The sequence below is a fragment of the Alternaria incomplexa genome, assembly GCF_024043165.1.
Source record: "Alternaria incomplexa strain BMP 0042 chromosome Unknown scaffold_3, whole genome shotgun sequence".
Classification (NCBI taxonomy): Eukaryota; Fungi; Ascomycota; class Dothideomycetes; order Pleosporales; family Pleosporaceae; genus Alternaria; species Alternaria incomplexa.
Window position 1 is genome coordinate 1,950,394 of NW_026249852.1, and position 27,324 is coordinate 1,977,717.

The 27,324-nt window shown below is 52.4% G+C and overlaps 11 protein-coding genes across 11 annotated transcripts; 4 read left to right on the forward strand and 7 right to left on the reverse strand.

Moving 5' to 3' along the window:
- Window positions 1-602: 602 nt before the first annotated feature.
- J4E90_003029 (uncharacterized protein) lies at window positions 603-1,680 on the reverse strand (the record flags this gene model as incomplete). The annotated part of the gene is made up of 3 exons (XM_051432602.1): window positions 603-789; window positions 840-1,272; window positions 1,320-1,680. 3 exons carry the CDS (start codon window positions 1,678-1,680, stop codon window positions 603-605), a joined length of 981 nt encoding a protein of 326 aa, XP_051294024.1.
- Window positions 1,681-2,281: 601 nt separating this feature from the next.
- Window positions 2,282-3,181, reverse strand: J4E90_003030 (uncharacterized protein; the record flags this gene model as incomplete). Its single annotated transcript, XM_051432603.1, has 2 exons — window positions 2,282-2,515; window positions 2,585-3,181. 2 exons carry the CDS (start codon window positions 3,179-3,181, stop codon window positions 2,282-2,284), a joined length of 831 nt encoding a protein of 276 aa, XP_051294025.1.
- Window positions 3,182-3,542: 361 nt separating this feature from the next.
- On the forward strand, window positions 3,543-4,663 carry J4E90_003031 (uncharacterized protein; the record flags this gene model as incomplete). Its single annotated transcript, XM_051432604.1, has 2 exons — window positions 3,543-3,846; window positions 3,900-4,663. The coding sequence occupies 2 exons, from the start codon at window positions 3,543-3,545 to the stop codon at window positions 4,661-4,663; spliced, it is 1,068 nt and encodes a 355-aa protein (XP_051294026.1).
- Window positions 4,664-6,325: 1,662 nt separating this feature from the next.
- Window positions 6,326-7,249, reverse strand: J4E90_003032 (uncharacterized protein; the record flags this gene model as incomplete). The annotated part of the gene is made up of 1 exon (XM_051432605.1): window positions 6,326-7,249. The coding sequence occupies one exon, from the start codon at window positions 7,247-7,249 to the stop codon at window positions 6,326-6,328; it is 924 nt and encodes a 307-aa protein (XP_051294027.1).
- Window positions 7,250-8,404: 1,155 nt separating this feature from the next.
- Window positions 8,405-8,964, forward strand: J4E90_003033 (uncharacterized protein; the record flags this gene model as incomplete). Its single annotated transcript, XM_051432606.1, has 2 exons — window positions 8,405-8,510; window positions 8,564-8,964. 2 exons carry the CDS (start codon window positions 8,405-8,407, stop codon window positions 8,962-8,964), a joined length of 507 nt encoding a protein of 168 aa, XP_051294028.1.
- A 320-nt stretch (window positions 8,965-9,284) lies between these two features.
- On the forward strand, window positions 9,285-10,706 carry J4E90_003034 (uncharacterized protein; the record flags this gene model as incomplete). Its single annotated transcript, XM_051432607.1, has 1 exon — window positions 9,285-10,706. One exon carries the CDS (start codon window positions 9,285-9,287, stop codon window positions 10,704-10,706), a length of 1,422 nt encoding a protein of 473 aa, XP_051294029.1.
- A 585-nt stretch (window positions 10,707-11,291) lies between these two features.
- Window positions 11,292-13,320, forward strand: J4E90_003035 (uncharacterized protein; the record flags this gene model as incomplete). The annotated part of the gene is made up of 3 exons (XM_051432608.1): window positions 11,292-11,697; window positions 11,746-11,975; window positions 12,025-13,320. 3 exons carry the CDS (start codon window positions 11,292-11,294, stop codon window positions 13,318-13,320), a joined length of 1,932 nt encoding a protein of 643 aa, XP_051294030.1.
- A 408-nt stretch (window positions 13,321-13,728) lies between these two features.
- J4E90_003036 (uncharacterized protein) lies at window positions 13,729-15,033 on the reverse strand (the record flags this gene model as incomplete). The annotated part of the gene is made up of 1 exon (XM_051432609.1): window positions 13,729-15,033. One exon carries the CDS (start codon window positions 15,031-15,033, stop codon window positions 13,729-13,731), a length of 1,305 nt encoding a protein of 434 aa, XP_051294031.1.
- Window positions 15,034-15,338: 305 nt separating this feature from the next.
- J4E90_003037 (uncharacterized protein) lies at window positions 15,339-17,054 on the reverse strand (the record flags this gene model as incomplete). The annotated part of the gene is made up of 4 exons (XM_051432610.1): window positions 15,339-15,969; window positions 16,017-16,419; window positions 16,468-16,847; window positions 16,897-17,054. The coding sequence occupies 4 exons, from the start codon at window positions 17,052-17,054 to the stop codon at window positions 15,339-15,341; spliced, it is 1,572 nt and encodes a 523-aa protein (XP_051294032.1).
- Window positions 17,055-21,419: 4,365 nt separating this feature from the next.
- J4E90_003038 (uncharacterized protein) lies at window positions 21,420-23,469 on the reverse strand (the record flags this gene model as incomplete). The annotated part of the gene is given in 2 exon segments (XM_051432611.1): window positions 21,420-23,442; window positions 23,462-23,469. 2 exon segments carry the CDS (start codon window positions 23,467-23,469, stop codon window positions 21,420-21,422), a joined length of 2,031 nt encoding a protein of 676 aa, XP_051294033.1.
- Window positions 23,470-25,057: 1,588 nt separating this feature from the next.
- J4E90_003039 (uncharacterized protein) lies at window positions 25,058-26,770 on the reverse strand (the record flags this gene model as incomplete). The annotated part of the gene is made up of 2 exons (XM_051432612.1): window positions 25,058-26,157; window positions 26,209-26,770. 2 exons carry the CDS (start codon window positions 26,768-26,770, stop codon window positions 25,058-25,060), a joined length of 1,662 nt encoding a protein of 553 aa, XP_051294034.1.
- Between the last annotated feature and the right edge of the window lie 554 nt (window positions 26,771-27,324).

A 27,324-nucleotide genomic window follows, 5' to 3' on the forward strand; every position in this document is an offset into this window, starting at 1 on the left:
GGAGGCGGAGGCGATAGAGTTGGCCAGAAGCGGAGTCCGGGGTGCAGCTGACGCATGTTGGCGCGGGACGCGCTAGCACGTGCGGGACCTTGCAGATTCCATGACTCGTGCATCCCCGACGTCATCCGACACTCTAACACTTGCTACCTTCACCTGCCATCTTTTGTATGCATCCAGCGGCACGATCTACTCTTTCATCAGCATTTCGTATCCTCGCCTTCCAGATTAAACACATTACACCTCCACCAGGGTATGCATCGTGCACAGCAAGGCAGATGATCGGCGGCTCCGGCCCGGTCAGCTCAGTTTATCGATTCGGTCCCCAGCCCCCATCTTTGACTCTTATGCAGTGACATGAGCTGACTTCGATCCAAGCTTGGGGCCAGTCACCCTTGGTAGAGTTGTCCTGGTAACAACGATGATCACACATTCCAATCGCTGCTCAGATATGCGGCATGATACGAAGAGTGGTACAAGTAGTTTGCGCAAACTGTGGCCCGACTACTATTCTAATAGGGAATAAAGTTTAGTACATCTCAACATGCGCAACGTCAAATATACACAAGAAGAGCTTCCATCGCAGGCCAACTACGATCGACGATCTACTCTCCAGAAGGTCCAGCAAGTGTGGCGCCTGGCCTGATAGGAGTTCCAAAGTTCGGCGTGCCATCAGCGTTCCAGTTGACCTTCTGCGCCATCGTGTACCTGTTGCCATCGCAGGCACCAGTCTGAATAGCAGTAGCGTGGTAAACGTTCCAGATCTCTGTGCCATCGGGACTGGTGAAGAAACTATATCGTGGTCAGCACGGATATCGCGTGGTATCGACTAATCATCATACCCGTTGTGACCTGGCCCGTAGTTGCCGTTCGCATTGGTGAAGACAGGCCCATTGCTCTTCTTCCAGCTCGCACTGAGCGCCGGGTCACCCGAGCCATTCCAGGTGAGCAGACCCAAGCTGTAGTTGGGTGTCCAGCAGAAGCTTGCCGAGTAAGCGATGTAGGTCTTGCCACCGTGGTACATAGCAACTGGGCCTTCTTGCACAGGGCTACCGTTTGTCTCCCACGACTCAGTAGGTGTAGAGAGGATCTTGGTAGCACCGAGTTTGCCAGGTGAGGTCATGGGTGCGATGCAGAGTGACTGAAGGGCGCCGGAGAAGCAAGACCAGGTAAAGTAGTTACCCCATTTGCTGAAACGGACAATAGAGCCATCAATACCCCATACGTTGGTCAATTGGGAGAGGTAGGTGTATGTGCCGAATGGGTCCGCACCACCTGCGACTGTTAGATTACTCATCATCTATACGATGAAACATTCTCACCTTTGAGCACATAAGGGCGCTGGAGATCCAGGTTGTCGGTACCACTGCGGCCGGCAGTATAGTAGATGTACCAAGCACCATCGAGGTAGTGCAGCTCAGGTGCCCACATGTTGCAGCATCTGTCAGGGTTCGAGTCGGTCCAGACAACCTTTGTCTCCCCTGTCTTCAAGCCTCCAAGCGTCTTCGCTCTCGTGATTGAAAGGTTCGTCCATGTCGTCGTCATCATGTAGTAGTAGCCATTGGTGTAGGCGATGTGAGGGTCTGAGCCATCCTTTTGCTTGAGTGGGTTGCTGAAGCTTGCTGCGCTGACGAGGGAAGAGAGTGCGAGCACATATGTGCTGAGCGATTGGAGGAACTTCATGGCGGTAAAGAGAGAAGGTGAAACCTGAAGTCGGACTGGTGGTTCTTCATGTATTCGTCACAGTCCATCTTATAAGAAATCTGACATCGCACTTGATCTTGAGCCGCAACAAAATTGAAGGTATACGCCACAACCCCAGTTCTTCCGTACACGATTTACATTTTGTGATCATCCGGCTTTCCACGAATGACCATCATGATTGCTGAGAAGCCAAGATATCTCTAGCGGAAATCTGGGGTGCAGCGCAGAAACTAGAAAGGACTAGAGTAGCGGACCGCTGGGCTCAATGTCTGTGGAAGGCTCCGATTGGTGCAAATGAGTGTGCGCATCGGGCAGCCCTCTGCCCCACATGTGGTCCTTCCTCATATGGACTACGAGACTCCTATCACGTGTGTACGACTGATGCCATGTGGGGATGGAAGTGCTGTGTAGTTGTCGCGAGAAGTACAGGAAGGGGTGTCGGGACTTTGAGGCTGCATTGCGACGCCGGTGCAAGCCAATGAGCCGCCGGGTGCCGATGTGCCGAGGTTCCTTCCCGTTTTGCGCCAAACCTCAGCACTTGCATTCCCTCACTGCCATCTAGCCTCATGTACTCCATCCTCTAGCCGTTGACACTGGCGCTCTTTGGCATACCGATCCCTACTGCGGCTGTCGCACCGGCGTCGACAGGCAACACCGCACCCGTTATCCATCTCGCATGATCTGAACTCAGAAAAGTCACAGCACATGCAGCATCCCATCCATTGCCTTCCGTGCCTAGCAGACTTCTCTTCTTTCGCGCTTCTCGGGCTTCTTCGCTCATGCCACCTGCGTACATCATCGGCGTGTACAGCATCTGCCTTCGTGTCAGTATGTCACTATACCGCAGCTATGAAGAACGTACGCCTGGACAGACACAGTTCACCCTGATACCGTCGGTCGCATGATGCGCAGCCATCGCCCTTGTCATATTCACCACCGCGCCTTTGCTGGTCGGATACAAAAGATGTGGTGTGCCGCCTTTCAGTCCAGCGACAGAACCCATGTTGACGATGCTGCCTTTCGTTTCGCCGTCGTTCTTCTGCATAGCCGGTATGCAGTACTTCGCCATCTGCACCATACTGCTCACATTGATCTCAAGTCCTTTCGCCCAAGCTTCCATGTCGACATCAACCGCCGTTCCTGATGCACCGCTGACACCGACGTTGTTCACCAGTATGTCCAGCTTGCCGAACTCTTGCATTGCTTTGGCTACTGCAGCCTCGCAGTCATTGGCCTTGGTGACATCGGCTTGAATCGCGATAGCTCTTCCGCGATGCGGTTTTGAAGCTGCCATTTCTGCAGTCTTCTGAGCCCACTCCATGTTCAGATCCAAACAGAGGACATGGCAGCCCTCATCGGCGAGCATGATCGATATCGCACGCCCGTTCCCAATTCCATCACCATCGCAACCTGCTCCGGTCACGATCGCGACTTTGCCTTTGAGTCCGCGTGGTGGAGGTTCAGACGACACTGTAGCCATCTTGTTGGACTCAGGTATATGACGTTATTTCTGGCTGGTGTTTGCGGATGACGATTTGGATCATCGAGTTCAAAAGCAGGAGCACATAGTCATCTCCGAGCCAATGATACCAGAATCGAAGCGACTAGGTTAATGATGGTGCGCCGACGACAAGCAGCTCCAAAAAAGCAAACGTGGTGTTGGTGGCATGCATGTGAGGACCTCGGCACATTGCGGGGTGACGCTAGCGACCGGGCGCAGATATGACGAAGGGGACTCGACGCGTCAATGCTAGGCTCGTACGAAGTCTGGCTACATCTCGGATACATATCGCTTCAAGCCCTCCACTCAAGGCACCAAATCTTTTCTCATCAAATCGACAATGGACTTCTCTCAGTACGGCGGACCGTCAGAAGAATGGTTGGCAGTGGAGAAGACACTGCCCGCGCGGACCTTCGACATCTCGTTGGATCCAATCGTTCTGCGTAATGCGGTCAATTCTGAGCGAGAAGCCCGCTCTGCAGAGGTGAAGCAATTGTTCGCACCACATGTCCAGACCAAAGATCACGCCATTCCGACCCGCGATGGCTCAACCATCGAAGCTCGAACCTATCGATCCGTGAAGAAGGATGCATCCGAGAAGCTTCCTGTATACCTGTACTTCCACGGTGGAGGCTTCATCTTCGGTAACACGTTTGGCTTGTGATGTATCAAGGTCTGTTGGTTGACGATAAGACAGGATCGCTGAGTAGCGAGGACCCGCTATGTGCGCAAACCGCGATCAAGACTGGGGCCCTGGTGCTGAATGTCAACTACCGTCATACACCAGAACACATCTTCCCAACCGCCTGGAATGACACTCATGACGCATTCGTCTGGCTGCACAAGAACATCGACATGCTCGGAGGCGATCCATCTCAAGTCGTCGTCGGTGGCATCTCAGCAGGCGGCAACCTAGCTGCTTCCCTGACTCTAGAGCAGCACCTTGGAAAGAGCGAAGACATCGCAGGTCTGCCCACAATAGCCGGCCAGATCCTAATCATCCCAATGCTCGCCCACCCAGCCACCTACGACCAAGGGCCAGGCAAGCTACTCAACCCCTCAACCTCATCCTACGTTGAGAACGAAGATGCACCGGTTTTGCCGAAGAAAACCATCGACTTCTTTACCAAGCTGCTGAAGATCGGGGATGTAGATCTCAAAGACACAAAGATGAATGTTGTCAATGCGACGGAAGAGGAGGTCAAGGGTTTTCCTCCTACGGTGTTTGGTATTGCGGGCTTGGACCCCCTACGTGATGAGGCACTGTTGTTTTCAAAGAAGCTGTCAGAGGCTAATGTGCCGACTTCTACTACGCTTTTCAAGGGCGTGCCGCATGGCCATAGGCGGTTTGGGAAAGCGTTGAAGGCGTCTGAGCATTGGGATCAGTGTGTTGATGAGGGGATACTTTGGGTGCTTTCGAAACCGGAGGCTACGGGGAAGTTCGATGTGAGAGTACCGTAGTGCTCACGCGACTACAAGAGGACTGATATACCCAGTTGGGATGTTTTCATGTTGTACGTGCCGTGTGTGCCCGCCATTGGTCTCGTATAGGCGTCCAATGAGCTCGAACCGCTTAGCCAAGAGGCACAAGACACGTCGCACTTACCCTTGCCCAGCCTTGACCTTCTCAGTAATACAAACGCGTGCCACCCGATAAACATTGCTATCTATATACTAGCGACGCTAGTCACACACCTATGCGGCTCCTTCATGTTGAGTTCATTGATACTCCCGATCCTTCCCTACAGATCTCGTTCTCGGAGTTTGTAGGAAGTAACGTCCCCCCATACGCGATCCTTTCACACCGATGGCGCGAGCAAGAAGTTCTGTACGAAGACGTGATGGCTGCGGACCTCAGTATTTTACGCAGCAAAAAAGGTTTCGCGAAGCTTGAGATGACGTGCCGACTTGCGCTTGAACACGGCTTGAGCTATGTTTGGAGCGATACCTGCTGCATCGACAAGAGCTCCAGCGCCGAATTATCCGAAGCCATCAACTCGATGTACAGTTATTATACCCATTCAGCGTGGTGCATTGCATACTTGGACGATGTGGTGCTCGACGACAGAAAAGAGAAGTATCGTCAACACAAGAGCGTGCTCGACGACACACAGGCTGGCATTTATCTCGGGGCGGATGGAACGTTCTCCAGATCAGCTTGGTTTTCGAGAGGGTGGACTTTGCAAGAGCTAATCGCTCCGCTCAAATTAACCTTCTACGCGAAGAGGTGGAACAAGATCGGCACAAAAGCTGATTTGTGCCGTCAAGTCTTTATGGCCTCCAACATTGCTATGGAGGTCCTGAGAGACCGCGAAGCCATCAGTGCTGTGGGCGTATCGGAGAAGATGTCGTGGGCGGCAAAAAGAGTCACAACGCGACCGGAAGACGAAGCGTACTGCCTAATGGGTATCTTCGGCGTGAAAATGGCAACTTTGTACGGTGAGGGCACAAGCAGCGCATTCAGACGACTACAGCTCGAGATTCTGCGGACAAGCACTGACCATACCCTTTTCGCCTGGGAGTCAGAGACAGTCAACGGCGACATGCTAGCGCCAAGTGTGTCGTGCTTCGTTAACGGAGCAAGCTACGAACCATGCGAGTATCCGCCCGGTCTGGTTGATAGTCAAGACTTGATGCCAAATTACGACATGACAAACGCGGGACTCCGCATACAGCTGGCTTTGGAACGTGAGCCATTGCGCAAAGGCCTATACTCTGCAATTCTGGCATGCAGGCACAGGCTTGACCCTGAGTTCTCTGTTGCCATATACATCAGCCGACGCGGCGGGTCTTCGAATTTCCCTCGCTTTTGTAGGGAAGTCTATCATGATGAAACTCTGCACCTTCTACAGCGACAAAGGTTTCAAGGTGGATTACTGGATGACGTTGGGTCTAAGCCAATATGGATTGCAGGCGAGAACCATCTACCAAGACAGTCCTTTGAGGTTGCATGCCCGCTCATGGATCCAGACTGGTAGTAAACGCTAGGGGTCTCTGCGGCTGGAGTCGCGTGGTGAATAGTGTACGTTTCGTAACTATAAGCTCCATCACGACGTCAATATGAAACCGATGTGGAAGTCGTAATCCAGTGTACCTAGGTAGTTTTATACGAGCTGAATGAGCTCAGTGTTTAGCAACAAACTCTAACACACCCTTCACAAAAGCCTCAGGGTTCTCTTCCGCAATGTAATGCGCCGCCTCTTCAATGGTCACCATCTCCGCACCTTCATGATATTCGTTCGCCATACCCTCCGCAGACTGCGCCAGCATAAACTTCTCCCCATTCATAAGCATCGACGGCACCTTAACCTTCCCATGTTCAGCCACCCATTGCCTATTCTCCTCAGCGTCCTTCTCAAATGCGCGATAGACCTCCAGACCCGCCCTAATAGCACCAGGTTGCGAATATACCAGGGCGTAATGCTCAAGATCGGCGGGCGAAATAGCCGCACTGTTATACGAAATCTTGTCAAAGAAATGCTTGAGGTATTCTCGCTCTTTGCCCGCTATCAAGAATTCCGGCAGGTCGGGTACCTGATGGAAAACAAAGTGGAAGACGTCAGCTGTGCCTTTGACGTTCTCGTAGCATGATGTGCCAGGTAGCGGACATTCACCCCAAATGACGCTAGCTACATCGTCGGGGTACCGCGATGCATATGCGAACGCAATCATGCCACCGATGTCATGTCCCACAACATTGATCTTCTCTTTGATACCAAAGTGTTCTTGAACCAAGATGTGCAAGTCCTCCGCCATCTGCGTCTTTTGGTAGCCCGTTAGGGGTTTGGAAGATTGTCCGGCGCCACGATAGTCGGGCGCGATGACGCGATAGCCGGCAACTGATAGCGGCGTGATGACATGCCGGAACTGGTATGATGTTTGAGGGAAGCCGTGGATGAGGAGTATGACGCCTTTTTTTCTCGCCAAACGTGGTGATGCGCACTCGATGTAGTTGAGACGGATCTTTTCGTTGGATGTGGTGGTGATTGACGCGATTCGTTGATGCCAGCGCGAGCTGTCGATTGCCGGAGACTGTAGGAAGGCCATGATGGATTGATGATTGAGAAATAGCGGGTCTAGCAGGAGGTAAAGAGGAAATGTATGTATTCTTTAAAATGCATGCTCTCATGAGAGGCCGTGAATTGATTTGTAAGGCATGACGCTCTCGCAGCGTCAGACCCAGCCTCGAAGCGTGCGCAGTGGAGTTGTAAATATTATTGGTATTTTTTTTCCACCCCATCCGACGACTTCTTCCTAGAAATCCGGTACGCTTCTTGGCTTATAGATGTCTTCCTTAAGTCGAAGCACCATGGCGATTCAGGCGTTGTCCTCGGAGTGATGGTCTTGGAAGCTATTCCGTTTCAGGCCTAGCTCCTCCAGTGTTGATAATTCGACGATGATCTCCTTACACAAATTGGCCATTGCAATGATACCTGGATTTCGATAAGCTTTATCCGACGGATATGTGTCTACGACGCGCAGTCTATTGATTGTTTGGTGTTGGTCTGTCAGACTTCTACTGCGCCATTGGGGGATTGCGTCTGATGCCAGCTTCGCGGCCACGGCAATTCGAAGTGTGCAGTAGTTCGTCCGGTAACCCGTCTCTTATCTCCTGGAAGGTATATCCACTCTCCGAGTTTGATGAGCGGCTCCATCTCTCTTCATGTCTCGGATATCCTGGGTCAGGCCGAACGCTATCCTGTGCGCGATTCAGTCAGGATGCCGAATTACATGAGCATGGAACCCAAGAGGGTAAAGAGTAGATTTAACAGAGAGAAGCATTGACGCCTTGTGGGAGCAAGAATGAAGGATCGGGATTAATGGAACTCCTGAAGATGCGCATGCGACACGCTAGAAGGGTTGCCCCACCCTTTGCCGTCTTTGCCTGAGATCCGCCTAAGGATCCTTGTCGAGATGACCAATGAAACCGCGCTTGGGTTGATGCCATTCTGCCGGAGACGTGCAGCTGCGGTAACGTCTGTCGCATGTCGTTCGTGTATCAACGCCAACTGTATCAGGCCAGCAACATGGCGAAATTCACCCCCGCAATGCCGCAACTTTCCTCAGGTGCGAAAAGCAACCGGCGCGTATCGTAGTAATCAGGACGGCGACATGGCGATATATAAGGTCGCAGGGGATGGCGATGCATCCAGCAGTAAACCCATCATACCCTCTTACGCCTTAAAATAACCAGAACCGACAATGCCGACACACGGAGAGAGGAACCTCGAGCTCGGGAACCAGGCGTATGCTGCTTCCTTCGACCAGGGCCATCTAGCATTACCACCCAGTCAAAGATACACCATCGGTAAGCATCTGCAACCACATTTCCAGCCGTCGGCCGCTAACATGACGCGTCAGTAACATGTATGGACGCGCGCATCGACCCAACTGCCGCCTTTGGCATCCCTCTCGGGGCCGCCCACGTAATCCGCAACGCCGGCGGCTGTGTACACGACGCGTTCCGATCCATCGTCATATCGCAACAACTGCTCGGAACAAGAGAAGTCATCGTTGTAAAGCACACCGGGTGCGGCATGCTCACATTCGATAACCCGACTGCGAAAGCTGTGGTTATGAAGAAGAGGGGAGAGATAGCCGCGAGAGAGGTGGAGACCCTCGACTTCCGGCCTTTCCGTGATCTGGAGATACAAGTCAAGAAGGATATACAATGGCTGCGGATCAAAGCGATCGAGGAGAACATTCGGTTCAGTGGGTGGATCTACGATGTCGAGACTGGGAAGACGACGAGAGTGGTGTGAGCTGATTGGAGGGTTTGATTGAGCTTGCGATATACCCATAATAATGTAACAACATCTTGTGAGTCTTGCCTGTCAACGTACACACCAGCCCAGGTGTAACTATCGTGATGTGGGTTTGTCGGTATTCCCTGGCGCCTGCCCAGGTGTGTACCTAGGTAACAGTCAATACCTTTCCTCTTATGAGCTAGCGGCGTGGCAGCCTAACGCCCTGTCAACTTCCACAACGCCCTTTATCTCTGCGCTCATACAACAAAAAACCTCAATTTCATTGCATTCACTCATCCACACGCACTTTAAGCAGCCAAATACACTGATCGATCATGAGCTCCAAAAACGCGTCGCTTGAGGGCTTACCAGATGAGCTGGTGCAGGAGATAATCACACATCTCGACGCCATTCGCTCTTACGACACGCTCTTCAGGTACACCGAACACCAGGAAAACGTGGCAATAGAGGCAAATCGTCAATCCGACAACCATATCCGCAGGCTGGCCTTGTACAGTCTCTGTCTGACATCTCGTTGTCTAAGGCGAATGGCTACCCCAATCCTGTACGCCTCGTTCATAGGGACCGCCGCCGAGCATGACACCGAACCTCTCCAGTTGTTTCGCGAAAGAATCTTGAACTCCTCTCGCTCGGGTGAGGAACTTAACAAGTATCTGAAGTACGTGGAGATTCGACGCATGGACAAGAAGTGCCAGAACGACAGCATACCTCCGCACACCATTGCACAACATTACCTTACCATGCTAGCCGACGTTGTCAAACAGGCGGTCAACTTACAACACCTGTCGATCGAGAATATAGAAGACCATGAGCGATCCTTCTGGAGATACTTCGTCCCTGGACGGGAAACAACGCTTTCGTCTACGCCCAACCCAGGAGTCGAACATGTTTTTAGTAAGCTTCAGACATTGTGCGTCAATACGACTCTCCAACACTACGGACTCCACGCCGAAACCATTTCGTTTGATCAGATTTGCTCCGTGGTATCGACGGCGCCCATGCTCACCGACTTCCGAGCGCGTAGCGTCGTGGCACGACCGCCAGCATCGATGCCTCAGCTTGGCTCATGGCAAACGCTGCAGCGCCTCGAAATCACCGCATGTCGCCTCGAGATAGAGGCAATGGCTAGTATTCTATCGGCATGTGAAGGCTTAAGACATCTAGTCTGTACATGGATGCCTCTCGAGGATTTTGAAGGGTCGCCATCCGACCTGTACGCCAGCCTTTTACGTCACGCTGATATGCTTGAATCTCTACACCTTGATATTCGTGAAATCATTTTCCGATCAGAGGAGGAGGCCTCGGACTCTGATTTAGACGAAGATTACGTAGAGATGGTACCGCTCGAACCTCTCGGCACTCTTCGACCATTCGAACGTTTGAGCAAGTTGATTGTATCTCAGAACTGCTTGCTAGGTGCTTCTGCTCCGTACGCCGATTTTTCGAGGAACGCGCCCCCAATAGCCGAGCTGCTATCACCGTCCCTCACAAGCTTCACGATGCTGATTGGTGTTGAAAGCCAATACCGGGTGGGATACAAGAGCTTGGACAAATCAACTGTCCTTCGGGATTTCATCGCGGAATGCAGGACATCTGATCTGAGCTTGGAAGACGTGAGTTTCCAAGCTGAGTTCGAGTTGTCTGCGGCGCCCAAAACTACGAAGACGTTCCTTGACATTGGTGTGCGTTATGAGCAAGTATTAGAGCGGTACTGGGTCCACGAAGCCTTCAGGTAGAAGTTATCAAATGGCTATACGCTTTGCGTACTGTAAATCGTTGAGAACACGATATTCGGTGACAACATCAGGTACCGATGGACGCGACATGCGCACTAGGGAGCATCAAACGACACTGTCAAACGCAAACATCGGGTTATGTTAGCCTATGTCCTCACACTAGCCAAGCTCCGGTGACATTGCGCGACGCGGATGCAAGTCATTCATTGGAAAGCGCGTGTGGATCTACCTCAATCGCACCGCCGTCGACCTGACGACATGATTCTGCCTTTACTTACTTCCTTACTTGAGTGGTGGCCATTGCGGCCATACACCTTCACGTGCTAGCGCCCCTCACCAGGCGATTGTATATCCATATAAGCCAGGCACTCTACCGCTTTAGACTTACGTCTGTATACTCTCTACTTTATCTAGGCATCGATTTCGATACCAGCCTCTTCTTGCTCGACTACTGCTTGAGCCAGTACTACTGTAGCGGCACCGTTCATCGCAAGGATACAGGGCAATTGGCTTCAACAACATCGTCGAAGCTATACAGTACTCTTGCAGCCCGAACTGCCACCATATCGGTCACAGGTCTTCAGCATGGCGACTTCCAGAGACCAAGCTATTCAAATAGACACCGCGGCGCCCTCAGACGTCAAGACAGCCGCTTCTCATATAGAGACAAACGAGGGAGAGGTTTGCAGTCAAGCGAACACATTGGACTTCGATCCTTCGCCTGTCATGTTCAAAACGTCTGCGCCCGAGGTGGAGAAGCCAATTGGTGCCCAAAACCAAGTCGTTATCGAGGATTCGGCAGATGTCAAGACACCTACCCTTGGTTCTCCCTTCCCCTCACCCAAGCTTATTGTGGAAGACAACAAGAGTGTTGCCTCTCTTGAAGATGGAGAGATCGTAGAGCAAGACCTTGACGGCGCAGTCGGAGCGAGCTCTGTGACTGTGCAAGAGCAACAACAGCAAATTGACGAGAAGGCGGTGTCGAAGCTTGGTATGTCCCACTATCATCACCAAAGTCATCTGCTAATGTAAAGAAAAGCATCTCCGATCGCCAAGAAGGAAGCTCCTCTGGCATCGCCCCCTGGACTGCACGTCGAGGCCACCAAGACCGAAGTCGACATCGGAACCGAGGACAGCGACTTCAAGACCGACACAGACGCGAACATCGAGGCACCGAAGCCTTCGAGGCCAGCTCATAGTCTACCCCCGCACATGCGTCCTGACTTCCAGTCACCTCCATCCCGCCTCTTCGGCCTTCCAGACCCAAGGGTAGGCAGTTCCACCAGCCTTTGGATGTATGCAAAACTAACGTATGCAGCACATGATGTCGCCAAATGAAGCCAATCGATTCAACGATGCTCCGCGCGCCCCTCGCTCCCACTTCAATTCACACGGATCCCGAGGCGGCGACCACGGCGATCGCGAACAAGTCGTCCGCATGAACGCACAGGTCATGAAGCTGAAGAACGAACTCGATGCCGAGCGCAACAACGGCGTGCGTCTCCGCAAGTCTATCGAAGATGAGCAGCAGCAGAAAGTCGAAGCAGCCTCATCCGTCATGTTGACGAACCTTCTCCGCGACCAAGCCACAACCCTCACGCTCCAGTCCAAAGTCGAAGCCCGAGAGCGTGATCTCGACGAACGGGAGCAGAAGATTACGCAGCTAGAAGTTTACCTCACCGAAGGCCAGAAACAGCTCATGTACGCGCTAGAAGAGAACGGCGATAGACCGATGAGTGCCGTGCAGATGGAACACGCCCGCCGCGAAGCTGAACTCAGCGCGCAGAGGGCCATGGCTGATATGAACGGTAAACTCAACATCAAGATCGAAGCCCTCCGTCTCCGCGAAGCAGCCCAACAAATGCGCGAGCAAAACTGGAAAGCCATTGCCCGCGAGCAACTCGAAGCTGAATTCGCTGACAACTCCATCACTCATGAGAAAGCTGATGAGGTTGCGGAGGAGGCGTATAACGATGGGTTTGGCGCGGGTAAAGAGGCGGGTCGGAAAGAGGCGCTCAAGGAGTCGCATCAGCGCGGTTTTCTAGAGGGATATGGCGCGTGTCATCGTACGCAGGTCGCTCTGAGTAAAATGCGCCAGGGCCTTATTGCGCGGGATGATCCGGAGTTGGACTTCCTGTATGACGCCAATCATCCTCATAACCTCTGGAACATCGGTGAGATGGTTGGACGCTTACAGCGAGACGACAAGATCGTGCAGACAAAGGAAGATGTGAAGAAGGAAACTCCAAACGAGAAGAAGACTCTCGCACCTGTCAAGGAAGATGACGATCCCGAAGAAATCTCCAGGATGAATCACAAGGTCGATGGTCGTACGAACGGTCTTTCCAGTGGCCACACCAACGGCCCCAACAACGGTCATTCCAACGGCATCATCGGCAATACCAACAGCATCATGATCCACAAGCGCGAAGAACCAGTCATCAAAATGCCTCCGCCCCGCCCGACCTTCGCCGCCGAACTCCGCGGCCCCTCGCTCACGCATAACGGACACATTGTTCTTGCTAACAACGTCGCGTCGCCTGCAGCCAAGGAGACTGGTCGTCCGATTATCAAGTATGAGGATGAGGGCGTGAATCTGATTGATCTTATGTAGCGGGGCGTATGCCTGGTATGAAGAGTCGGGTGAGCATGGGCAAGGATGTGGTTTTATGAGTTGATGGGGCTTGACTATGGAGATGAGCGGAGGCAGGAGATCGATCTAAAAGCTTGCGTCTATATTGTTGATATGGGATTGAATGACAGTGTTCGGGTTTCCGACATATGGGATGATAGTAGGGATATATATGATTGATTTAGAATATGTATGCGAGAAGTGATACAAGACAAGATACTTTCCCGTTCTTTAACTTGCAGGCGATCGTGTTGACGACTACAGTATGCTTTTCTCTATCCCTTCCTCTCTAGTAAGACCATGTTGAATCTCTCCCGCCCGTCTATCCGTTATACTTTTACAACCGTCTGTCACACTTTTGAGAACTCCAATCTACCCTCTACACCACCCTCAATCCTGCATAACACTCCACCCCTCCCCCCTACCCCTTCCACCAAATCCCCTCCCACCCCTAACAACACGCCCATGCCCCCTCTCCCCCAACATCTTCCCCTGCGGCGCCTCAACCTTTCCAAACTGCTCCGCCTTCTCCTGTGCCTCCGCCGACAACTGCGGTCCATTGCTCTTCGCCCCCTTCTCTTCGTCCCCTCCCTCGGCACCCTCTCCATCCTTAGCAGGCCACTTCTTCGCAAAGTCCTGCGCCCCACCCCCCACAGCCCTCATCTCTTCATCCACCACCCCATCCTCCCTCGCCGCATACTTTCCCACAATCTGCAGCAAGTCCTTTTCTCCCTGCGCCTCCCTCTGCTTCTTCCACGTGTCATACTCATCCCACCACCACCCATGCGTCACCCCGTCTTTACCCAAATATCCCGCTTTGCCGTCCTCATCCAGCCGTGCCACCCACGGCTTATCCACGATATAGTGCAGCACGGCGACCTGGTCGTCGCGCCAAATATTCTCATGCCAGTACCGCCACGTCTTCAGCGCATTCGTTTTCCAGCTCAAACTGCTCCAGCGCCCGTCGAAAGCTTCGTTGAGGAAATCTTGATCGGGGAATTTCATAGCGCGTAACTTTGCATTGCCCAATTCCTCGAACTTGCTCAGTACGAAGGAAGACAGTTCCTTGCTAGGCCGGTATAAGAAAGTGCCAGAGTTGAAGTTCGACAAGGTGTATGGTTCCGGCTTCACCTCTGCTAGCTGATCCGGTGCGGTGAGTTTGGCAATCGCGCAGTTCTGCGGATTCCATTCCGCAGGGGCCCAGGAATCGTGGTCGAGGTTGCAGACGCAGGTGTGTACGGCCATTGTACGCATGCCATCCCCTCCCTTCAAATACTCGTCGTTCTCCTCGTTGAAGACCAAGGGCGAAGGGTTCGAGAAGATCATCATATCAGCATCCAACCAACAAATCCTCTCAAACTTCTGCCCCGGCATATCCCACAAATCAAAAACACGCAGTTTCGTCCATGTATCGATAAAGCGCTCGGCGACCATGCCGTGTTCGGTTCCATCCTCAGGCAGGCGGAGGTGTTCCACCGGGTGCAAGATGATGTTTGAGTAAGCGGCTTCGGCTTTGAAGGCGTTGATGCAGGTTTCAGGAAGGGTTTCCGGGGTGTAGGTTATTATGAGCGGGGTGGAAGGGGAGTGTTTGTGCAGGGTGTAGGCGAGAAGGATTGCGCCGGCTAGGTAGCTGGGGCGGGTGAGGAGGGTTACGTAGGCGTTTTTGCCTTGATAGGCGTTTTGCTGGTCTGCCATTGTGAGTACCAGGGAGGCTCTGCGACGATGCTTGTGACTTGGTATTGGTGGTTCAGGGGGATACCGGCAGGGATATCGTAAGGTACATGTGGTTGAGAGGTGTTCACAGGTCCCACTATGGCTCTGACGTCACGACTCAACAATCCGAGGCCGGAAGGCACAACGCGTGTTATCGGAATTGAGATGAACAGAATCTTGTGAGGAATGAAGAACGGGGAATATTAGTGTTACAGGTTCAAATTACGGGTATCTCAAGAATCCTACGTCGCGACGACCACTTTTACATGCAACAATCGTACAATCCCCTAAAACTGCTTCCCATCCTCTTTCGCCAGCGCCTTGCCCCAGGCGCTCTCGAACGGATCGTCTGACTTGATCTCTTGTACATCCTGTAAAGCTGCAACCTCAGGCACCACGCTCGGCGCTGTTAGCTCGACAGGAGCAGGAGCAGATTGACTCAACACAGCAGCAGCCTCTGGGCTTTCGTACTCGAAATTGCTGGAGTAGACGACAGCAGCGAACGCTTCAAGACCACCGACAGCTTCGATAGCAGCGAGGTACTCGTTATTAGCTCCGGTGCCGATGCTGTGCGCTTGTCTACAGAATACGGCTAAGCTGTTCGCAACCTTGGCCTTGATGTCGTGTCCAACAATCTCCTGCACACGAGCGTGGTTGTCAGAGATGGGCGGGATCTTGTAGGAGAGCTGTGAAATCTTGACGTCGACGAGGTGGGAGAAGGCAGCGTCGAGGAGCTGTGTGAGGACATGTGTGAAGGCAGGCGAGTCGATGAGGTCAGAGGTTTCGTCGATCAGGCGACGGAGAGAGGTTGTTGTTGTGGGTGATGTGGACTCGGAGGACGAGGTCATGCCGGATTCGCGGAGGACGTAGTCTTCCTGGTCTTGCGGTGGGAGCAGGAAGGTGAGCCACTTGCATGTTCTGTGAGGGGTTAGTGGGTGTCATTTGAGATGAGATGGGGTTCCTACCTTCGCTCTTCCTCTGTTGCACCCTCGACCCTCTTGCGCACTTCCAGGGTAAGTTCCGACAGTCTCTCCAAGGTCATCTCTTCTCTTGGGTTCACGAGCCCGAAGACGTCCTTGACTGCGGTCCGTACTTTCTCGATAAGCTCTATGCATCCTTTGTGTAGTAGCCACCAGCTCAAGCTGAGGTATCTGCGGTTGGTCTCGAAGTCGTTGCCATATGCTTGCTCGAAGTTGTCGTCGTCATTGTTCTCCAAGTTGATCCTTGCGCCTTCGGTTGTCGACTGCGGCGCGGCTAACGACACGACGGAAGCGAGGTAGTTTCGGCGGCCGAGGAGGTTCAGTTGAATGCGAGTTAGAAGCGTGAGGAGAGAGAGGGTGTAGATAAGGGTGAAGGCGCGTGTTATGGCTGGTCGCGTCAGTATTCAGGTCTCGGGTTCAACACCACGGTACTCACAGCTGATCTTCATCTCGCTCCATAGCTGAGCCTTGCTCTTCTTGCTCTTCCTATCCTCCCTGACCTCTGGGATAGCCTCGGTAGGGCCCGTGCTGCTGTCACCCTCTGTAGCGATCTGGCTGGCATGGATGAAGCTATCCGTCTGAAGACTCGAGCTCCGTGCGTCATCCTCGGTCGTGTCTGCTACACTCGGGGGCGCTGAACTGGCAATCTCGCTGGGTCCGACACTCCGCGATAGGCGCTCTGCCTTTTGTCTCTGCAGCTCTTCCAGCACTTGTTCGACGGGAATGGCATCCAGTATGTTCTCGGTCGCGGTGGGCAGGATGGCGAGGACGGTGAAGGTGCAGTCTTCCTGGTTTTGCTCGAAGCGGCGGCGTAGACTGCATTGTCGTTAGAGCATGTCATGTGATGGACGAGTTGAAAGCGGACTTCTCTTTGGCGATGCGATCATCGCTCATGCGCTGCCTCGCCTCCCCGAGCTTGCCCAGGACATACTGCCCCGCCAGATAACCTGCGCCGAGCACTCCGGCGCCGATGGCAAAGTTTGTGCGGTTGCGTCTGAGCCAGCGACGCGTGCCTTGTATCATGGTGATGGTTGAGAGGGCTATGCAGCCCGCGTACTCGGGGGTGGAGCAGGCGTCGCGTGTGGGGAATCTCGGAACACGACCAAAGATAACGCTGCGTTCCGGCAACTCACGGGTGCGTCAATGCGGCTATGCGTAGCGTGAGGGTCGTCGTAGCCCAATTAATCGTGTCGCGGTAACGTGTATAGGAGATGTGCAGTCGTGAAAGAGTAATGCTGGCGTTCAGCTTCCAGCGCATGCGAGGTTGGTGTCCGGTCGCACCAAGCCTTCGTGATTGGGCCGAGGTCCATTGCCCTTTCGGGATAGGAAGCCCTGGCCGCTTTCCCCCAGAATGCTGTCATCACCAAACCACTTTCAGTAATCTGTGTCCCACAGGCGCTGCAACAGCCATGCTCTACTTAATCACGGGATTATCCTGATGAATCAACATCTTTAGCCACCGAGTTCAAGTTTTCAAGGAATGGTTGCATTTTGAATTGAATAAGTAAAGTAGCAATGGATTCTTCCTCTGCCATGGCTCATTGTAGCCTGTGTTCAGTCCATAACAATGACAAGCTCCAGCGTCCGCAGCGAATGTATTGAGTTGAAAAATCAAAAAAGAATCAACATAATGCATCAAATCGTAATGCGTGTCGTATATTCGTTATCGTTAAAACGTATGATGTGTTTATCAAGCGAGCGTTGTCGCTGTTGGTGTCGTTACCGTTGTCTCGGGAGTATCAGGAGAAGAAGTCGTGCTCGTGATTGGAGAGGATGCCTCTGAGCTGGATGGCGTGACTGATGCTGGGGTTCTGTAAAGACTGTCAGAAACTGTACGCATCTTTGGTGTCGTTACGCTTGCTGGGACCATGGGAAAGAAGAAGCCGGTTTGGACGCTGGCTAGGTATATCTAGCGACATGACAAAGGAGACCGTGAGCGGACGTGGGGTAACGTCCTACCAAAGTGAAGACAAGGCATTTTCAACAGCGAGCATGCAACCCGGATACTAGTAGTACGAAGCCTACTAGTCACGAGGGCAACACTACGCTGGACCAAAGCCTAAAGGAGAAACCGGTTGGCCATACATAGTTTGGTGAGAGGAGACATGGTGAACGGAAAAAGAATGGACGGAGATCGACCAACGCAAGCATCTTCGTCGTCGCGTTAGCTGCTTACTTTTGGTGCATGAACGTACCCGTGTGAAATGAGAGTACAAAGTCCTCTGCATGGCAGTATTCCCCCCTCTCCCCCTCAGTTCCTGGTAAATAAGGCTGGAGTAGCCAACCTTGGTCAGGCCATCATAATCTCTGCTAGCCGCTCCTGTCCCTTCAGAGGAACGATGGAGCTGGATATGCTGGTCGTCGAGATTCTGTCCGTGGATTGAGAGCCAGGGAGTAGATCCTGCAGTAGATATAACAAACAAAGGAAGCTTCTTGTATGACAAGAAGCATGCGCAAGATGAAAAGCTGTGTAGAGCACAGACTCTATACGTACAACGGCAACACGATTCGGTGAGGTACATCCCTGGGGTACTTGGATCTTCTGGTGGCCACAAGTTCCCAGACTATCGGATGGGGTATCGAGAGCCTTTGAAGCGTGTTGATAAGTAAGGTCGATCGTCATCATGGCTTGATGGATGGCAGGAGACTCTACATGCTCGTAGAAGGTCACCTGGGGTTAGCCTCACCAGATAAGTAGTCCATGGAATGGTTCCAGGACGGATCAAACAAATTCGGTGGATATTGTACCTCTCTTGGAGAGAGGCCTGGAAAGGTTGAGAACGAAGATGGGGCCTCATTCTGATCCAGTGGATTGTTGTAGCCACAATGATTGGCCTGGAATGTCTGTGGCTCAACGAATGAGGTTTGGTTGCTCCATTGATCGTCCTGGCTGGTTTGTGGAGCCTCTGTGTACGGTCCAGTCATGTGGGAAGTTACGTACCCCGACATCCCTGATTGACTGTCCTCCTGCATCCCGTGTACCTCCTGAGTCCATTGCGGGCTGCCGGGTACTGTGTTCGACTGTGTTGTTGGTGTTGTTCGAAGAGGCGTGCGTTGCTGCTGCGAAAGCTCTTGGGTCTGCTGGTGAGAGCGAGCAGATTCTTCAGCGTTGAAGGCGGTCATCGACTCCGGGAGTGTTGCGTTAAGTCTTGCAACAATGTCTTAGTATCCTACCCGCGAACGCTGACTCCTATCACAATCTCTTACCTCTGCGAAACGGCCTTTTCCTCCTGCAAGGGTTTTGCCATCGATACTAGCTTTCCGATGACATGGGTACACTACATCTTGTTAAATCTGCCCTATTATCGCATCAGATCGTCTCATACCTTGCCCTTTTGTCGCTTGCACTTATCACAAGCACCGACCTTTCTCGTAGTCTTGTAAGCAGATCGTTCGGCAGGCGTCATCTTGCGCTTCTTCTTCGGCTGCGTTGCAAATCCATCCACAATACTGAATACGTGTTGTTGGCCAACCCCGATCTGTGGTATATGGTCATCTAAGTGTACAGGAGAGCGATACGAGCTGCTCCGTGACAGCGAAGGTGAGACGCTTCTTCGATGCGTAAGCGCCGCCAGTTCTTCGACACCTGGCCTAGAAGCATCAAGTGCTGATAGTGCCTGGGTCTCACATGATGTTCCTGTTGTCGACTCTGTTGATTCATGTTGCATCGACTCCAGTTCGAGCCTCAGGAAATCTATGGCGGCCATATGTTTGCGCTGCCGCAAAGTCTTGCACTGTGGGTACTGTTCTTTCAGGAGCTCGTGCAGGGCATCGGAGTCAACTGGCTGAGTAAATTTCATGCCTGCCCATGGCGGACTCGCGTCGCTCGTAGGCTGTGATCGCTTGATGGGTCTCATTCTTATTCTCAGCTACGTTCAGTATTAGCGGCATGCGGGCATAAGAATCTTTGTGTGACCGTACTTGAAAGGGATGATCATGATTTGAAGGTCGGGGCTATGGTCATGGTGGGTTTCAAGAGGAAACCGGGTGTGTAAGTAGCAGGCCGGTGTGGCCAGGGTGTGTAGAGTCCAGATCCTCAGGCCACGACAAGGTATATAGAGGAGATGGGAATAGTCGTACGGTGTCTAAACACAGTCAATTGGTTATTGGCCGGCCATGACGGCGTCCTGAATAGGCCAAAAGAGCCTACTTGCCGGTACCCGTCCGGGTGTATATATCGCACGGCCCATAGTAGGCTTGATCATAATTCGTGCGGGAATCGGCATCGCAAGACACCCTCACCGTGTAACTCTCGTGGCGCCGAGTAGCGGGCGCAGTAAGATGGAGGACTCTCGCTTCCAAAATGAGGCGCGCTCTATTGGTCACAAGAGCTTCAGCCTGCTGTCATCTTGGGCACTCCAACTTCAATGTTGGGCAGCGATGCAGACTCTGTGATCAATAGAGATGATGCCCGCTTCTCAATGGTAGTTGCAGTGCTCGTATACATATAGCGTGATTGATGCGTCGTGATGCGTGCGAATCCCGCGGGAACGCCTTGAAAGTCGGGGACGCGTCATGGCCCCGTGAGCTCTAGTCAGCCTTCCAGAGCAATATGGTAATGTGAGGTGAGAGCATCGAAGGGATGCGATTGTCGATATCGAGAGTGAGGCATGTAGCTAGTGGTTAGTAGCTGGTGACATGGAGCATGGAACGATCAGAGGCGCTGCAGCCATGGAAGGAACGACAGGGGAAGATGACACTAGTCCAATATCGGCTAGCCTCAGATCGAGCAGCAACACACCAGATGACCCCGGGAAGCCTCTTGCCGTTTTCCACCACACAACGAGCAACCATCTTTATGATTATTGCTGCGCAGTGCATATCAGTGGTTTGATTCGAGTCTTTGTCCGAGTCTTTCACAGTAACAACATCCGCGCGTTGCTCACAGCGGAAGTAGCCACAATGTGCTCCGGACGCTTTTCATGGGTCACCCACGGTCTGAGTGATAGCCAAATGGGTATAGCAGATTCGCGAGAGCAGAGTACTGGTTGCGAGCTTTAAAAAGTCTTTGTCGTGTACATACTAAGCGATTAATCCTTCTACTAGACGCGTAGACGTGCGCAAAGTTAAACAGTTTGTAGTAGAGGAACTTAGGAGAAGCTATGTTTGTCTACTAGTGTTAGCAATAAAGTAGTTAATGTAGCATGTAGGATAATATCTAGTAAGCGCTCCCGACAAGGAACAAGCTGCTTCTAACATAGGCCCCTTTATGCGGGGTTAGGCACATGTTAGCAGTTACAGCGCAAGGCGGCTGCGAGAAAATGCGCGTTGAAGACAATAGAAAACCGTGGCATTAGTAAGAAAGCTATATAATATTACATACCGGTGACTGCTTTTGCGTAGCGTTAGTGGCGCTATAGATCAGTCAAAGATCAAGAAGATGAAACATCAAGCGTAGTGCGAGAGCTTCCTTCGCTTTCCCACGACATGTGCTGCACTGCGCACACTTGACGCGTCATCATAAGCCCGCATATCGTAGGTCGGTAGGTCACCGTCCGACGAGTAGGTATGCTGGCGAAGGAACTCAGGCGGCGTCTCATATACGAGTATCGAATCGTGACCTTGATCCCCAGCCCATTGTCGTTGATGATAGACCTCCAGGGGCGTCTCGCTTACCAGAACGGAATCATGATCTGGGGGTGGCGGTAGATACTCGAAGTGTTCTTGCTGTGAGTAGTCGTTCGTAACACCGTTCAAGCTCGCTTCGGAACCCTCGTGGTCATCATCTGCATCTTCACGTGAACGATACATACCTATTCCAGTCGCGCTTGTGACCGAGAGTGATTGACGCTGTCCGTTCTGACCGAATAGGTCACTGTTGTCGTATGATGGAGCCCGCAATTGACTAGCGAACTGGGCTGCTTCAAGGTCTTGCATGATGGACGGCAATGGGGTATTTGCACGCCAGCGCTGGGACGAATGCTTCCGCAGCGTGTCTGTAGGCTGGCGAAGAGCGAAGTAGCGTGAAGTCGTTGCTGAAACCCGACTTCCGCCGACCATGCCAGCAGCGACACTGTTCGCCATAGACTTGGGAATCATCTCGACCAGATCATGGCTCGTTTCGCGAGGTTCCCAATCTACAATGGAGTCCGTATACATTTCCTCAAGGTCTTCGTGGTAGGAGGAGAACCAATCATGCGCAAGAGCTTCCGACGCTGTCATCCGGTCCTGTTCCTTGAGTATAAGCAGATTCTTGACAAAGTCTTTCGGTCGGTCGCCAACGCCGCCCCATGATGGATGATGCGGATCGTCCAGGTGACTTAGGTCACAGATTGCTGCAAGACCTATGATCACAGCTTGAGGATTCGTGTGGTACTCCGGGTGCCTGCGATCAGTGAACATTGTGTCTCCGGTAAGTAGCGTAGCTGCAATCGTGCCGATGGACCACATGTCGACAGATCTTAAGTAGCCGTGCTCGGCTGGAATGGCCCTATTGCGCTTGTGAATCTCAGGCGCCATGTACTCCAAGGTACCCACGAGCGAGAACATCCGTTGGTACTTGTCGGCCTTCGCCGGATTTTGGCTGCTCTTCCCTGGGAGAAACCTAGCACTACCAAAGTCGGTGATGACGACGCGAGCGCTGTCCTCGAGAGACGACATGAGTATGTTGTCCGGCTTTAGATCTCGGTGTACGATGTCTTGGTCGTGAAGGTACTTGATCCCCTTCAATATCTGGTAGATGATAGTGGCGGCCTGCAGACTGTCTATTTGGCCCTCCTTGTACTCGATAAAGGAGAATAAGTCGCCGCCTGTGACGAGCTCTTCGAAGATGTAGATGGTGTTGTTACTCCGAAAGACCTTATCGATAGTGATGATGTTCGGATGGCTGAGGTCTTTGAGAATGTCAAACTCGCGGAAACAGTTGGTAACCCTGGTCGGCAGTTGTTGCTTCACTGACTTCTGATGGTTCGCTCGCTTTCCGGTGGGAAGGCGTAAGTTCGATAGCGCCAAGGTGTCATACATGTTGTCTAGTCGAACGATCTTGCACGCAAGTTGTCGCTGTGTCTCTTGATTGATGCCTACAAGGACTTTGCCGTTGCCACCTTCGCCGAGCAAGCGACCGGTGAGGAGGTAACGCGAAGCAAACGTTTGTCTCTCTCGCTCCTGGATATCAGTCAACTTCACAAGCTCTACTGGCGTACTCGAGCAGTAGGTCAGGGTGACGGTCTCTGAGATGCGAAGCTCATCCCCATCCTCCAGGAGGAAGGTACTCTTGGGGCCCATCAGGATGCCCGCGTCTTGGGACGCCGTGTACTTCGAGTTGCTCTTTCTGAGGTGAGTGCCGTTTGTCGAGAGATCAGTTGCATATACAAATGGTGCAATCTTGGCGATTGGGTTTTGTTCGTACAGAATGCAATGGATGCGAAGATGCTTTCTTGAAATGGTGAGGTCATCGGCCCACGAGTAACGACTGTGTTGAGGATTAGAACAAGCTCATATCACAGCGAGGAAGACAGTGCTCTAACCAGAGCTCTGGATCCCTCCCGAGATTGAACTGCTCATTCCCGCACACTTCGATCCTGCCTCCGTGCGTTCCTGCATGCGTTAGTCTGTTGATCATGAATCGAAGGACATCGACTCACCATAGGCACTGTCACCCGCGACCTTAATCTGCAGCCATGCCACTGCTTCACCCGCCATCGTACAACACTCCTCCGCCGCCGATAACACTGCCCTGGAATGATGTTGGTAATGACGCGACTGAGGTTTGACGTAAGGCAGGTGACGCGGCGCGCATGAACGCTTGGCGCCTGCCTCAGGGCTGGGCGCTAAGCCGTTCTAGCTAAGCGAGCCCCGCACCCACCTAGGTATTTCGACTCGCTGAGCTCCTACCTTTGTTCTACACTCACGACACTCATCTCGACAGCAATGTAAGTTCTATATTCCAGGCCATGGCGGCGCTGGCGACACTCAATTGACCGCAATGGTTGCTCTTCGAGTGTCCTTGCACCCGCCGGCGCCTCTACTTTCTCAAGTGCAGCCGCTGACCTCATACCACAGCCCGCCGACAAGATGAGAGCCAAATGGAGGAAGAAGCGCGTTCGCCGTCTCAAGCGCAAGAGAAGAAAGACTAGGGCTCGTTCGTAAGTTCTACCACATCACCACCGCCTGCTCCCTCGCGTCTAACAACCCCCCAGCAAATAAACGTCTCGCCCCTCAATCTCAGCATCACGCACCTCAGTTCTGAACGAAAATGATCACTGAACGACACGTTTTCTACGCACAACCTTCCGACCGGTTCGCAACTCACTCTACTCCACCGCGCGATTCGGCCCTCAAGCTACGTCACACGGCGGACTGCGGCACGCGAGCTTTCAACTACTACTTCGGGAGGTGACGACTGTGCTGGACTGAGGAATGTTATGGAATGCTGGTCAATCGCCTGAATGGCACATTGGGGTTCTCTGGGAGTTTACTTGAACACGATTACGACGGTCACTCTAACACCGGCTCGCTACCTCTTGTGGAGGCTTGCCTTTGACTGACACGTCGCCATGTGGACATGCGATAACGGAATCAAAAATGCTTCACGACAATATTGCTTCCTTTGTGCGTGATGTAACTTGCTATGACGTGATGCGAGGGCCTTGATATGATGCAATGTGCGCGAACCATGTCTTAACCGACAACTGTGTAAACAGACCACGCCGACAATACTGATACTCGCTCCACACGCCTGAGGTTCTAGACTTCTCACTTGAACCCTTGCATAAGTATACTCCAAGGTGATGGACAATATAGAAGAGTTGAGGTTCATTGCGCCACCATCTCAACTGTTATATTGCGTCATCACGCTTTCAGTAGACTACGAATAAACAATAATCACCAAGTCCATGCGCATACTCAAGATACCAATATATTCATTCAAGTCCAAGTCCACGGATTTACCAATCCATGTGATCTCATTACTCCTACACCAAGCCAAGAAGATCGAAAGTCGAAATAACAAAGTCCAGCTAATATCATAAACCCCATCCAACAAACCCATAGCTCCCTCCGTCATACCGACGAAACCGAAACGCACATCAAGCCCAATCTCTCATCTCCCTACCCACCCTCTCAAACTCACCCCCTCGCTTCTTATCCCGCTGCTGATGCACTTCGCGTACGACATGCACACTCCTTCCGTGACCATGACCTTCATTGTTTATCCCAGCGGAGGGAGGAGAGGAGGAGATGTCTTCGGCCCAGGCGCGGGTGTGAACGCCGGAGGGGAGGGTTGGGGTCGGGGGTTTGGTTGGGTTTGTGTTTCTATCGCCGGTAGTGGTTGCGTCGGTGGTGGAAGGGTTGGTAGGATCGGTGGGGTTGGTGGAAGGATTGGAAGATTTGGAGTTGATCTCGGTGATGTTGCGGTAGGAGAATAAGGGGAGGAGAGGCCCGTCTAGAGAGGGGCGGGTGAAGTAGCGGGAGAAAAATGGGGGGCGGGGAGGTGTTGGGGATGATGATGGAGAATGGGAGTGATTGTGCTTTTGCGGAGCCATGTCTTGGTCGTTCTTCTGCGGGATCAAGGTATCTTGCGTTGTGACGCTGTGTAAGCGAGGGATAGAGTCGAGAGCGACGGGACTGTTGTATGTAGACGCGGTCCAAGTATCGTTCTTGAAATCCGCGCTCGTCGATGTCGACTGTGTAGAGTCAGAAGCGCCGAACCACGACATCTTCTTTGCTTTGCTGGAGAAGAATGTTGTCCAACTACGAGGAGCGGTGAAACTGGTAGGTCTCCTCCTGTTGGCCGATCCGGGTAGTAGGCTAGGCCATATCTTGCCAGCTCCAATAAAGACCAACAGTCCTCTGTAATGAGCATTTGCATCGACTCCCGTGCCGAGGAAGCCGAAGATGATGAATCCCGTGGCGATCTGAACCCACTTCTCGATACTGATCTTACCCATTCCGGGCTCTCTTGTGATTCTGTTCCATCTCTCGGGATCATGGACTCTGTCCCAGGAGTAATGGTCGTGGAGTCTTCCGGCCATCTGGATGAGCAGTACGATGGTGTAGATCAGATAGAAGGAGATGACGATCAGGCTGACTAGGAAGAGGCGGATGAAGCGTGAGGACGTGGTGTTTCGCGCTGCAACAAGACGGTGGAACTCGCGTCGGTATCGGTAAAGACGCCAGATAAGTAGGGCTGTTGCATGATTAGTAGGGTGATTTGAGATAAGAAGCAGATGCGACTTACCTGCCCAGTAAGAATCGATCACAATGCCAACGGCTGACCACATGAAACTAATGACCATGCTAGGCCATGAAGCATCGTGGACAGACCAACACCCAGCAATACCGACGATTGCATAGCGATTGTACTGGGTGACATAGTAAATGCCCATCAGTAACAACGGCACGCCCCAACACCAAAAGACTTCCCAGATCTTCGCTTTGACTTTGCTCTTATGGCTGGTCGAAACAGTGATATTGCGTGTATCCATAACGTTGGCGAGCTTGCGTAATACCAGGGCCAACGAGGCGGTCAATCCCACGTAGCTGCCGACCTGGAGCCGGATCTGAATGTCGCACAGGACCGCACCGTCCCACCATTCAGTCAGGTTGTCGCGGGGCCAGAGGAGCGGGTTGATGCAGTTGAAGAGGTTGTGGAGGACAATCCATAAGATGAGTGACCCGGCTGCGACGTTGGCTTGACGGAAATGCCAGATCATTGGTGCAACACAGAGGAGGAAGGCTGGAAAGGCGAGGGTGACGAAGAGGATGGCCTGTGTGGAGACGGGCGCGTTCATCTCCTCCATGGTGATGTTGGTGCTGTATTCATACGTCCCCGCCGCATCCCCAGTCCAGTAAGCTTCGTAGGAGTGTGTGTTGGTTGCCATAGAAGTAGATGTTAAAGACATAGCAGTAGATGTCATTGCCATAGCAGCAGATGTCATTGACATGGTAGCGGATGTCAAGAGGAGGGAGCAACCAATGAAGATGGGCAGTTATCTTCGATGCTGCAAAGCGGCAGATCTGAATCCAGCCCAGGAATGTAGCCGTTGATAAATTGGAACTCGAGCTGTCGATTGTGCTCTCTCCAGGATAGTGTCAGGTAGTGTTGATGGGTTTAGATATGGAAAAGATTATGATTAGAAAGAAAAGCAACGGAAGAGATAGACAGGCGGCAAGCAGCCTCGAAAGCCCCATCACTCCCGTCGATACCGAGTATATGGAAATCCTCAATAGAGCAAATGCGTGTCTCAAGCTTCAATAAGGCTCAATAAGACTTACGTTCACTTGAGTGGTGAAAACGAGTATGCCGCTAGGATATCATGTCCGCAGACGCTCTCGCCCACGTCAATCACAGTCT